The sequence below is a fragment of the Mangifera indica genome, chromosome 8 (assembly GCF_011075055.1).
Source record: "Mangifera indica cultivar Alphonso chromosome 8, CATAS_Mindica_2.1, whole genome shotgun sequence".
NCBI lineage: Eukaryota > Viridiplantae > Streptophyta > Magnoliopsida > Sapindales > Anacardiaceae > Mangifera > Mangifera indica.
Genome location: NC_058144.1, coordinates 646449 through 659797, shown reverse-complemented (window position 1 = coordinate 659797; position 13349 = coordinate 646449). Strand labels below are relative to the sequence as shown.

At 33.8% G+C, this 13349-nt stretch overlaps 2 protein-coding genes across 2 annotated transcripts; one reads left to right on the top strand and one right to left on the bottom strand.

Moving 5' to 3' along the window:
- Window positions 1–2036: 2036 nt before the first annotated feature.
- Window positions 2037–5525, bottom strand: LOC123223822 (transketolase, chloroplastic). Its single transcript, XM_044647217.1, has 7 exons — window positions 4864–5525; window positions 4673–4763; window positions 4466–4571; window positions 4087–4369; window positions 3667–3815; window positions 3429–3582; window positions 2037–3247 (listed from the first exon to the last, which is right to left on the bottom strand). The coding sequence occupies exons 1-7, from the start codon at window positions 5374–5376 to the stop codon at window positions 2288–2290; spliced, it is 2256 nt and encodes a 751-aa protein (XP_044503152.1). The 5' UTR covers window positions 5377–5525; the 3' UTR covers window positions 2037–2287.
- Window positions 5526–10006: 4481 nt separating this feature from the next.
- Window positions 10007–12212, top strand: LOC123224402 (protein NRT1/ PTR FAMILY 7.3-like). Its single transcript, XM_044648056.1, has 4 exons — window positions 10007–10151; window positions 10399–10616; window positions 10703–11265; window positions 11343–12212. Exons 1-4 carry the CDS (start codon window positions 10028–10030, stop codon window positions 12187–12189), a joined length of 1752 nt encoding a protein of 583 aa, XP_044503991.1. The 5' UTR covers window positions 10007–10027; the 3' UTR covers window positions 12190–12212.
- Window positions 12213–13349: the final 1137 nt, after the last annotated feature.

Genomic DNA, 13349 nt, shown 5'->3' with positions numbered 1-13349 from the left:
GTAATTAAGATGACTCCAAGTAAGAGGTAGTCTAAGAACATGACCTACTCTTCAATGATTATAAGGATATGATTGCCATTGAAGTTGGATAAAATTACCTTATAATATAAATTTGCCTTAAAAGTGATGTTAATATTTGAAAGCTCGTATAATAAACTTGTATACTTAGCTTTTGCACACAAACAAGATTTTCGTTTATATTTTTTTCATGTCTTTTAATTAATCTTGAATATTTGTTCGAAATAGTTTGAATCAATTGTGACTATTTTCCTCTTCATTAATGTTATAAATATTGAATACTGATTTTTCTTTTTTCAATATATTGATTTGTTGCAAGTATACTGACCACGCATAGAGGTTTTGTAATATTTTTATTTAGATATATGTGATGCCTTAGTTGAATGCAAATGGTATTTATCATATATAGGATAAATTATATTTGAGTTATACTTTTTTGGGTTTGTGAGTCACATGTGATAAGATAAAATGATATTTCTCATTGGCCAAAAGACTATTTCCCACCCAAGGATTTGTGCAAAGATAGACACATACCTGTAAGATTTTAAAAACCCAAATATTTATCAAGGTTTAGTTCATGTTGACACATTTAAGAATCTTCTATTATGGTTAAAGATAAAATCGTCATTTTACTATTAATATTAAAATAAATAAAATTATATTTTATTTTCTCTTTTTAATTTAGAAAACTAATAATTTTTCCTTAAAAATAAAGTTTTGAAAATTTTACTTTTCCCTTTAGGTTTTTTTTTTTTTTGGTGACCAAAATCTATTCCCACTGTCAGCCAACCTTCGTACTATCTTTTTCTCCTGTCGTCGACCATTTCACTAGAGTAGTTTCATCAAATGAAGATAATTCATTTTCGTTTTCTCGATTCATGATAGCTCTAATGACACTCGACAATGTTTGACCACCAACAAGAGATCCATCATCCGAATAGAAGGAATGGCAATGAATCGAAAAACCACGAGATCAGTTGGCCTTCCTTATTCAATTTGTCACATGTTGGCCATGAACTATATCTCCAAAGTGGTTGGATCTAAAAGATGGGTGGAAATGATCAACCATTGATGGTGGTCAAAAAATGAAAACAAACCCTTAAAGTGAAATGTTAACTTTTTAAACTTTGGATATGGGTGAAGTTGTTAGTTTTTAAAACAAAGGGAAAAAATGAATTAAAATTATATATATTTTTAATATTATTGTTAAAATAATGATTTTACTCTTATACTTAATGATAATTTTAATGAAAATTTAGAGATTGTTGGGTGTTTAAGTTTTTTAAATCTCATGGGTATATGTTTAAAAATGGGCTAAACCTTGGGTGGCAAATAGCCTTTTGGCCTTTCTCATTCAATAAAACTAAATTTATATATTTTTGTTATATAATTTAAGTACATTAATGATGTGTTATTATGCGATTAGATGATTTTTATTTAAAAATAAAATAACACTCAATCAAATAATAATATATAATTTATGTATCTAAATTATATTTAAAAAGTGTATACATATAATATGGATAGGCAAGGCTGAGAACATAAGCTTCAACAACCACAAACTTATCAAGAGGCCAATATCTTTCTTTCTAAACTCCATGCCCACAAGTGGATTCTACGTTTCTGCAAAAAGATTGGATTGCCCACCTATCTTGAATGGCTTGAAACCTTTGCCAAATCCCCCCAGGGCCCTTAGGCAGTGGGGACGCAAAAGCCCTTTTCACCCGCCAATTCATTTCTTTGTATTTTGATAATTGATAAATAAATGGACTATAAAAATGCTCTTATTTCATTACATACAGAAACCAACTTTGGCCACCGAATTTGGTTTTTTGAGAATAAAGGTAGAACATGCTCACTGGGAAGGGAGAAAAGATAAAAAATACAGAAAACTCAAACCAAGCTGTCGAATTAGAGTTTCTGCTTGAGTTTGGCTAGTTCAAGCTGAACATGGTTCAACCCTGTGCCAACTCTACTCGAAAACACCACTAATAAGGATTAAGAATTAATTAACATAATTTTAAAGATGGCCAAGAATAGCATACTGCATTCAAAATCAACAAAACACTACAAAACCTAAGACAGGCCCAAGAGCTACACAAATTCAAAATTATGAAACGCAGAAGAAATTTTAATCTTGCTTTTATTAAAACAAATGAGGACATGTCGTCAAACAAATCTCTTGGGAATGGCCTCTCTTCATGGTAATCTCCCACCAAAAACCCATATGCAATAATAATAAGTTTTAGAGGACAACTACCAACCCAACCTAGCTGAGTTCTTTAGCTGCAGCAACAACAGCCTCTGCAGTGATACCAAACTCTTTGTATATTTTGCCTGCAGGTGCACTAGCCCCAAACCGATCAATTCCGATGGCTTTTCCTTTGCTTCCAACAATCTTCTCCCACCCAAATGTTGACCCAGCTTCAATGCTGACTCTGGCTGTCACAGCTGCTGGGAAAACACTTTCCTTGTATTCAGCAGACTGCTCATCGAAAAGCTCCCATGAAACCAAAGACACAACTCTTACAGCCTTTCCTTCCTTTCTAAGTTCCTCACCAGCCTTAGCAGCAATTTCCAATTCTGAACCAGTTCCTATCAAAATAACATCTGGTTTGTTACCAGAGGAATTGTCCGAAATAATGTAGCCACCCTTTTCGACTCCTTCAATGGAAGTTCCAGGAAGGTTGGGAAGCTTTTGACGAGAGAGGGCAAGGACAGAGGGTCTCTTCCTGTTGAGAAAAGCAACCTTGTATGCACCGGCAGTTTCATTTCCATCAGCTGGGCGGAGCATCAATATATTGGGCATTGCACGGAAACTTGCAAGGTGTTCAACTGGTTGATGGGTTGGTCCATCTTCTCCAAGACCAATGGAATCATGGGTCATAACATAGATAACTCCAGCTTCACACAAAGCAGAAATCCTCATAGCAGCTCTCATGTAGTCAGTGAAGACAAAGAAAGTAGCACAATAAGGAATTAGGCCAGGGCTGTGAAGGGCAATGCCATTGCATATGGCTCCCATCCCATGCTCCCTAACACCAAATCTAACATTGCGTTCCTCAGGGGTGTCCTTTTGGAAGTCTCCAAACATTTTCAACAAGGTCATGTTGGAAGAAGCAAGATCTGCACTGCCACCAAGAAGGCCAGGGAGAACCTTTGCAAGGGCATTAAGACATTGCTGAGATAAATTCCTAGTGGCATCAGCTGGGCTCTCTGGAGTATATGTCTGAAAAATTGCAAAACATTACATTAACAGATCATATTCCTACAATAAAGATGACTCATCCAGCAAGATTAATGAGAAATTGTAGAGGGGAGACAAACAACCAATGTCATTCAAAATGTAAAGATGATGCATGTGTAAAGGTAAGATGATCAGAAGTAAACAAGATTATAGACACACTCACCGGAAGTGCTTTCTCCCAACCAGCAGGCAATTCACCTTTGATGATAGACTTGAATTCAGCAGCTTCCTCCTTGTATTTTTTCTCATACTCGGCAAACTTGGCATTCCATTCAGCCTCATAAGCAGCACCCTCAGAGGCATGGCGACTCCAGTGCCTGCAAAAGAGCCAGAAGGGTTAGTGAAAATGAACTGAATCTAGTAGCATGTTCAATGGATTGAAGGCATATACAATTAATTACTTTTTAACATCCTCAGGGACATGGAAAGGCTCATATGGCCATCCAAGATTTTTTCTAGTAGCATCCACTTCCTTGGCACCCAAAGCACTTCCATGCACGCTGTACGAGTTAGCTTTGTTTGGAGACCCATATCCAATAGTTGTAGTTACCTGTTAAATGTTGAAGTTCAGCAAAACATCATATGATTTATATAAATGAGAAATTTTTTTGATCTAGCAGTTTCAGTGATGAATATAAACATGTGGCCGAATTCATAAAATCTTCTGCATAGACATGCAAAATGCTAATGCAATTAAATAATGTTTCAAACCTCCATAGAAACTTATAAGTATTAATACATGGATGAATCAATAAACCATTTATCATTCAAAAGGATTCAAGTCCACCATAAAGATCTATTGCATGAAATAAAAATCTAACCTTGATCAAAGTGGGTTTGTCTTTAACGGCCTTAGCTTCCTTAATGGCAGCACGAATATCATCATAGCCAGTGTTTCCATTCTTGACCCAGATAACATGCCATCCAAGACCCTCAAAACGCTTGTCAGCACTCTCTGTAAAGGCAATCTCAGTGTCACCATCAATGGAGATGTGGTTGTCATCATAGAAAGCAATAAGCTTTCCAAGTCCCCAGTGTCCAGCAAGGGAACATGCCTCGTTTGCAACTCCCTCCATTTGACATCCATCACCCAGAATAACATATCTACAGTAAAGCACAAACAAACGTTACTAACCCCAACAAATTCAAAACATTAGACACAAAAAACATAATAAAAGAGATCAAGAAAAGTTATCATACGTATAGTGGTCAACAATCTCATTATCTGGCTTGTTGTATCGTGCAGCCAGGTGCTTCTCAGCAAGGGCCAATCCAACGGCATTGGCGATTCCCTGACCAAGAGGTCCTATACCAAATACGCAATAAAATGGAAGATTTAAGTTAGTTTAGTCTCCACAAGATAAATATACAAAACTATTAACCCACAATCAGTAGAAACCAACTAACCAGCTGTGACTTCAACACCGGGTGTCTCAAAGTTCTCTGGGTGTCCAGGTGTTTTGCTTCCCCACTGTCTGAAGTTCTTCAAGTCCTCTTCCTAAACTTTTATAAAAGAAGAAAATTAATCTCTCACACAACAACAAATTATAGTGTTTTAATAAAAAATTAAAAGTCCAGATGTAATCAGATGAACCCACCTTGACACTATCGTAGCCAGCGAGGTGAAGCAGAGCATACTGCAACATGCAGCCATGTCCAGCAGACAACACGAAGCGATCACGGTTGAACCAGTAGGGGTTCTTGGGGTTATATTTCATGATCTCATCGTACAAAATATGACCCATCGGAGCACAGCCCATAGGCAAGCCAGGGTGGCCCGAATTTGCCTTCTCAACAGCATCAATAGCCAGGAATCTAATAGTGTTAACTGATTTCTCAACCAACGAGGTTTCGGTGGTGACGCCAACGGTTTCAACAGCTGCAGCACGAATTAAACTGTTTTGATGACGCGCGGGAAGGCAGCGACGGGAGTAGGTGGAGCGTGAGATGTACGAAGAGGTGGATTTGAGACCGGGGAAAGTGGGGAAAGAGAGTGAGGAAGAAAGAGTGAGACGGCGTTGGTCAGCAGCGGATTGAGATGAACCATGGTGAGAAATGGCACGAGCCAGAAGGGTCTGTGAAACGGTCAAAGAAGAAGCAGTAGAAGCCATGACTGTTGAAAGAAGATTGATGATTAGATTGGTATAATCGACACTCTCTAAATGGGTGTGGAGAGGACTGAGTGATAGGGAGAAGAGCGAGTTCTTATTTGAAGTGAGAAAGATCTGGACGACGGAGAGAGCCAGCCAACCAGTAGCAACTCTTTGATGTTGATCTTCTCGTCTCCAGTCCACAAGGGACAGGTATAGAGCGCTGACCGTTAGATTCAAAGAGAAGACATCTCTACCGTTGACTCTGGGTAGGAATTAACAGAAGCTCTCCCTTTCAATTTTTCGTTTTTCTTGTTTTACTTCGGTTGCCACATCATTATTTATTAAATTTTAATTCATCAATGTTTTTTGGTGATTTTGTGTAAACTTTGGTTTTGTCGCTCTTCAACGGGTAAAATATGGTGCCGTGCTACATGAGTGTCAAGTGTATGAAATGAATCTACCAATAGCAAAATAGAGCTGCTGTCATGTCATCAATAAAACTGAATTTGAGTTTCGCTATGTCAGAAAGAATACATATTGCTATGTCAGAATGAACTGGTTACTTGGTCTGGTTTTCAATACGTATAAACAAACTATAATATATTGTATTTGTAGACATGTACATAGGTTAATTATTTTTCCATTAGGATTGATACTGATACGGTAATATTAACCAACAAAATTTGGATGGTGACGACAAGGTTCAACTGTAAGTCCATGAGCGAGCCGGGGCCGCGTTTCATGGCGTTTCCAGGTTGGCCGCCATACCGAAGGGTCAAGTTTAGAATTCTGATCCAACCAACAAAATTCAACCGTTGGCCACAACACAACCCAGAGAAAGGAAATTGCGCCAGATTACCAAAACCCCCCCAAAAAAAAAAAAAAAACATGTTCTATTAAGAAAAGACTTTCCTCGATTCTTTACCACGATTGGATCTAAAAAAGTAAATTGCATTTTTCCTTATAATAATTGCATGGGATAAAATTTTCCAATTGATCAATCTGGTTGATATCTTCAAGATTCATCTTTTAGGATATTTTCATGTTTATATCACAAATTTAAATTAACAAATTTTATATCTAATTGAATTTGAGGAATATTAAAATATATTATAAATATATTTAGAAAATATTACTACTATTGATTTTTATTGTATACTATGTATATGTATTCGTATATATATATATATATATATATATATATATATATATATATATATATTTATTTATTTACAATTTTATTTCTTTTCTAGTTTTATTATTCACCAATTGAACTAGTCAAGCTTGAGTTAACATTTTTTTAAAATTAGTTTAATTCAAATCTATCATTAATTTAAATTCAATTTTTGATAATTTGATTATTGAAGTAAATTTATATGATATATAAATGATTATTCAAATTATTGTGCCAAAGTTTCTTCAATTCATATTATTCTTACCACATGTAAATTATTTCAATTATAGTGTAATTTATACAATATGATTATTATTATTATAAAGAATAATGTTATATTATTTAATTATATTGTAATTTTAATTATTGTTACGTTGTTTTTAATTTAAAATTATCAAATTACATAATGATTTAAAGTTCAAATTCAATTATTGAACCAAAAGAATCAACACAAGACCAAATAGTTAAGGTTCAAATTTTATGCAAAAATAATAATTTAAACTAATTCAAACTTGAATATTCATATCTATTTGAATTTATTCTCTTTTCTTTTTCCTTTTTTTTTTATACAGAAACAAATTTTATCCTTTATTTGAACTTTGCTTGTGTAATCTAAATTTAAATTTAAACTCAAATTATTTAGATCGAATTTAACTCTAATTAGTTTATCACTAATTTAAGATAAAATTAAATGTTTACTCGAGTAGAACTGAATTTGTTAATAAGGATAGTGCTACCATCCATATCTACCAAGAAAGGGGAGTAGATAAGTGCTCTCTACAATTGAGACAAGTTAAAATGCGACACAAGTCACGTATCTTCCTGAAAAGAATGCTAAGAAAGGTACCCATCAAAGAGGAGAGACAGATAGAGAGTTCCCATCCATTTGCTGAATGTGTTTGTTGTCTCTATCATTAGTCTGCCTCAACACAGATTTTGAAAAGAGCATCATATTTACTTTCACTCCTGCAAAGGCCAAGTTGGCTAATCCTTGGTTCACTGCTTAACAAACAATAACCATTCAAAATATATTAAATTTTTTATATAAGCAAAATTTCTTGATTGGTCATAGAACTGCATATTGGGCTGGATTCAACACCGGATTGATTGATAGGATTGTGACCGTTTTAATCAAATTCAAAGAAAATTGTGTTTAATTGTCTATTATAAATTAATGTCAAATAATTCTTTTGTATTTAAACCAATCTTAAATTAGCTTTTACTTGAATTTAATGGTAATTATATATATCTAAGAACAAAGTTTCACATCTCCACCCACCAATGCTCCCTTTTATAGCTAATTATTTATGATGATTGAGTGACTTATTTCTTGTATACGTATTCTCATAATTCTTATATTTTTTCTTATCGATTGAATTTGACCGATTGGCTTTGATCACCAACAATGTGAAATTTTTAATCTCACAAGAAGCCTTCTAAACATGATGTCAGTATGTAAATTCTATACATAATAGTTGAATGAAACTTTTGTGTAAGTCAACACGAAGGTTCATATGCTAATAAATTAACTATGTGATTGTTGGACATATTTCATATGGATTCGTGTATTCTTATACATTAATTTTGTTCTTTCTAGGGGGTGGGGGGGCCTATTTATTTATAGAGCTTCTCTCCTCTCCTCCCCGATTAATTGTATACCTAAAACCCTAGGCCTATAAAAATAGTCCTTCTACTACTATAATAAAATAGACATACTTTATACAAATATATTTTGAATCATTTTAAAGTGGTGTAAAGACTACTTTCATAAGTCTGCGATTTTATATATATATATATAGAATTAATAGGCGAACTCTATAAATAGCCCCGACCCGTTTTTCTTTGCATAACATTTACATGGAGAAAATTTTCTTTGGATATTCAACATTTTTTAGATTTCAATTTTCCTTCACTTTCTTCCATTATACATACATTAATAGCACGATTGTCTCACATGTGTTTCGATCCAATTACTATCACTATCAAATATTTAATTTATCATATATGTTTATTTTCGTAAGTCTATGATTTTAGGGGGAAGCTTTATAAATAGCCCCAACCCATCTTTCTTTGCATAACATTCATATTGTATCTTTTACATTTTGTACTTGATTGTAGGTGGACGAGACCAATCAATCAAACTCAATGGATGAGAAAGAATATGAGAATTTGGGCGATGCTTATATAGGAAATAGATCACTCAATTGTCATAAAAAACCAACCATAAAATTCATATAGGTAACTCCCTTTTGTTTCTCTTTTAATGCATATATATTAGGGACGGCATTTGAAACTTTAAAATTTAAAATTTCAACTGTTATTAATCGTTAATAACTATTAAGGACAATTTAATTAAATCATTAAATAATATATTTCAATCTTTTAATATGGGTATAAATCAAATTAACCCATCATAGATAAACCAATCTAATACCTCTTATTTATATATGATAGATGATTCGTACCAAAATTTTTACACAAAAATTTTATAAAATAAAATATTTTATATTAGCAAATATATCATGCGATTTTATGAGCAATTTGTACTTAGAAATTAATTTATTATATATTTATTAATAATAACATAATAATAACTTTAATCTAAATAAAATGATAAAATATTAGTTTTGTAATACCTATTAAGTACCGAGAATATAACAATTAATCTAATTTTATTAATAAATCTTATAAATAATTGAAGGGGTGAGATCTTGTCATTAATGCAAAATAAAGTTTAAAAAGAATAAAATTAATGCACATGGACACGGTGGCATATCCCACATGAAACATGTTCAAGAATCAAATAATTAACATATCACGCATGTGAACTTTGGTGTTTACTTGCACAGATGTTTAAGCAACTACTACGTGACAAGAGCAGCCTCGAACTTCCTTATATATATATATATATATATACACTAAGTTCTCTATTTGAAAGTTCTATGTATTTTTCAGTTTTTTATAGCTTTGCATGTGGATTGACCATACAAGTTTTGTGGAATTTTCAGTGACTTCTCATATTTAAAAAGTTTTAGTTAAACATATATAAAATATCAATATAATTTTTAAAATTTTATATTAATATTCTAAAAAGATTTTTCTTGTGAGTAACCTGCAAGCATTTTGGGTTTAATTAAGAAAGAATTATTTTTAGAACCTTCATATTTATTTTGAAAAAACTATGCCGACAATTTTCTTACCTTAAATCTCATACAAATCTACACATGGTATGGATACTTAATAACTAATTACCAAATAGAGCATAATCAACGCGCAGATACAGTAATAATTATTAACCAAACTGAGCGTTATCAACAAATGGATAATTAATAATTATTTACCAAATGAAGAATAATTTATTTACGACAAATTTGTCCCGTCATTTACTTTCTTTCTAACAGCATTTCAAATTCACAAACTGTCTTCATGTTTAGAAGAAATTTTATGAGATTCAAGCTTTGATTGTGGGTGGATGAGACCAATCAGTCAAACTCAATGGATGAGAAACAATGTGAGAATCAGGGGGATGCATACATAGGAAATGGATCACTCAATTTTCATGAAAAACCAACCATAAAAAGGAGGACTGGTGGATGGAGATGTGGTGCTTTGTTATTAGGTATATACAAGGCTCGATTCAAACAAGACCTAATTTAAGATAGATTTGAATTCAAAAAAGTTATTTCATATTAGTTCATAATAGATGGTCAAAAACAATTTTTTTTTTAATTCAATTTGAATTGTCTTGATCCAATTGTTCAATTTGATGTTGAATCCAACCCAATATTCAGTTCCATAACTAAGCAAGAAATTTGGCTTATATAAGAAATTTTAATATATTTTGAACGGTTTTGTTTGTTGAGCAGTGAACCAGGGATTAGCCAACCTTGCATTTGCAGGAGTGGAAGTAAATATGGTGCTTTTTTCAAAATCTGTATTGAAGCAAACTAACGATGAGGCAGCAAACACATTCAACAGATGGATGGGAACCCTCTATCTCTCCTCTTTGATGGGTGCTTTTCTTAGCGATTCTTATTTAGGAAGATACTTAACTTGTGTCACATTTCAACTTGTCTCAATTATAGTGAGTAGTCATCTACTTCTCTTCCTTTGTAGATATAGATCCTTGAAACTCTTCTAAAAGTTAGTAATGGTACTTGATTTTGGCAGGGATTGGTAGCACTATCCTTATTAACCAATTCAGTCCTACTCAAGCCTCATGGCTGTGGCAAAATTGGTCACCCATGTGATCCTCATTCACCAGCTCATATTATAATGTTCTACATATCTATTTATTTAATCGCAATAGGAATTGGAGCCCCTGAACCTGCTCTAGCTGTATTTGGTGCAGACCAGTTTGATGAGGAAGATCCTAAAGAAAAGAAATCCAAATCTTCATTTTACAGTTACTTTTATGTGGCACTCAACCTTGGATGCTTATTTTCCGAGACGGTTCTGGTTTATTTGGAGACAATGGGGCATTGGGCATTGGGATTTTGGATATGTGCTGGTTGTTGTATTTTCGGATTTACTGTGCTGGTTAGTGGGACTTTCAGATATAGACACTTCAAGCCTTCTGGGAATCCCTTCTCTAGGTTCTCTCAGGTCATAGTAGCTTCCTCGAGGAAAATGAATCTTCAAGTACCCTCAAATGGAGAAGGACTTTATGAGGTTCATGAAAAGGAAACTAAAACTAATGGCCTGAGAGGAATCCTTCATACCAATGACTTCAAGTAAGTAAAATATTCTACAGAAAATCTGTCCATAATCACATGGTTAAATCTTGATAATTTTCTCTTCCAACAAGCAGGTTTCTTGATCGAGCTGCTATTATCACCCCGACAGACATTATCCTGGAAACAACTAAAGTAGGTCAAACACCAAATCCATGGTGTCTTTGTAGTGTAACACAAGTTGAAGAAGTGAAATGCGTGTTGAGGTTATTACCTATATGGTTTTGTACCATATTGACTTCCATGGCAACCATACAAATGCTTTCTCTTTTTGTCGAACAAGGAGCTGCCATGAAATCAACAATCTCAAATTTTCATATCCCTCCTGCCAGCTTGACAGCATTTGACATTATAAGTTGCTCGACATTCATTCTATTATACGACAAAATCATCCTTCCTTTATACGTCCGAGTAACAAAAAGAGAGCCGATTACTTTATCTGAGCTGCAAAGAACAGGAATAGGGATGATCATTGCAGCATTAGCCATGATTATAGCAGGCATTGTTGAACAAAATAGGCTAAAATATGCAAGTATGAATGATGAAGAGACAAGCTCTGTGAGTATTTTCTGGCAGGTTCCACAATATGTGTTATTGGGAGTAGGGGAAGCATTCATTGTTGTTGCACAAATGGAATTTTTCGGATCACAGACGCCAGATGGACTAAAAAGCTTGGGTATTGCTTTGCCCATGTCATCAACAGCAATTGGTAGTTATGTTAGTAGCGTGATTTTGACGGTGGTGATGGCTATAACAACTAAGAATGGAAAGTCAGGTTGGGTTCCTTCCAATTTGAACGATGGGCATTTGGATAGATATTTCTTTCTATCAGCTATTTTGACTACCCTGAATTTAGCTTTTTTTGTTGTGTGCGCAAAGCGCTATAAGTGCATATCGTTGGAAAAAAGAGATGAGAAATGTTAATGAAACAATATTCATGTTTATGATGATGGGTGAGGAGCACTATGAATGAAAAAGAATCTTTTAAAAATATATGTAATAGTTAGTTAATATTGTTTCACTTTTTACCTGTCAAATATTGTTTTACTAAGTTTAACTATTGCTCCTGTACGCTGTCAAAATAAAAGAATAAGTACAATATTCTTGATCTAATTCTCAAGCTACTGAACTTTCATAAATCTCTAATTTTACCTCAAATTGGAGATAATCTAATTATGGTTGGATTCAATCTAAAATGTTTGAGTTTGACTTCGAAAAAACAAATTCAAATCGATCCAAACATTCAAGTTTGAGTCAATTTGTATCATTGTTTTCGAATAAAATTTTAACCTTGACCTTAACCTTTTAGTCTCAAGCACACTCTTCTGGATCAAAACAATCTCAAGCTGGTCTTTATTCAGGTTTGGTTGGATCCAATCCTACGGTAATCTTGATCCCTAAAAGTACAAAACCTTCAAGAACAGTATTATACCCATGTTGAGTTTTTGCAGGAGTTCTCGAGAATTCAATATCCTTAATGACAAACCAACTCATCTTCATTCAAGTCGGGCAACTTGAATTCTTTAAAAAAAATACCATCTTCAGTTACACGATCACATCTGGGACTTGAAATTGACGATCTCTTCGACATGGAATCTCGAATTGATCATATTCAATCATTATATAAACTTCTTTTTTAAAAACCAAAAAGTTCTAGAACTCATGTAAATTCTATTTCGAAATCGCTTAAGTAGCATTTAGATTTTACATTGAACAGAACAAATGACGAGTGCTCCCTGACTGCTTTTCTTTGGATGCGCAAATTAGGAGGTCAAAACTAAAACTCTTACGGGATGACCGACTTTGACTTGGTTCTTCCCAATCCAGTGGGCGTCTTTGCTTCTCCACACGAGGGACTCCAAGCATGTTCTCTCAGGATTAACCCTTTCATAGTTTACTTTCTCTGGTACGAGTAGAATAATTGCATGTTCCATCAGCATCGCAGTTCTTGATAGGATATTATTACAAACATTTGTAAATTTAGTCTGGACTAAAGTTTTGAACCTGGTGACTAAAGTTTGAAATCTCGCCTTAGATTCATGCTATTTGACACGTGCTTGGTTTTGCAGTCTACATGATAGGAC

Coding starts and splice junctions, on each gene's coding strand:
- LOC123224402 (XM_044648056.1), top strand. CDS start 10,028: ATGGATGAGAAACAATGTGAGAATCAGGGGGATGCATACATAGGAAAT. Junction 10,152..10,398: donor ATGTGGTGCTTTGTTATTAG/GTATATACAAGG, acceptor TTTGTTGAGCAG/TGAACCAGGGATTAGCCAAC. Junction 11,266..11,342: donor CTTCATACCAATGACTTCAA/GTAAGTAAAATA, acceptor TCCAACAAGCAG/GTTTCTTGATCGAGCTGCTA.
- LOC123223822 (XM_044647217.1), bottom strand. CDS start 5,376: ATGGCTTCTACTGCTTCTTCTTTGACCGTTTCACAGACCCTTCTGGCT. Junction 4,370..4,465: donor GAGATTGTTGACCACTATAC/GTATGATAACTT, acceptor GCTTTACTGTAG/ATATGTTATTCTGGGTGATG. Junction 3,816..4,086: donor ACAAACCCACTTTGATCAAG/GTTAGATTTTTA, acceptor AACATTTAACAG/GTAACTACAACTATTGGATA.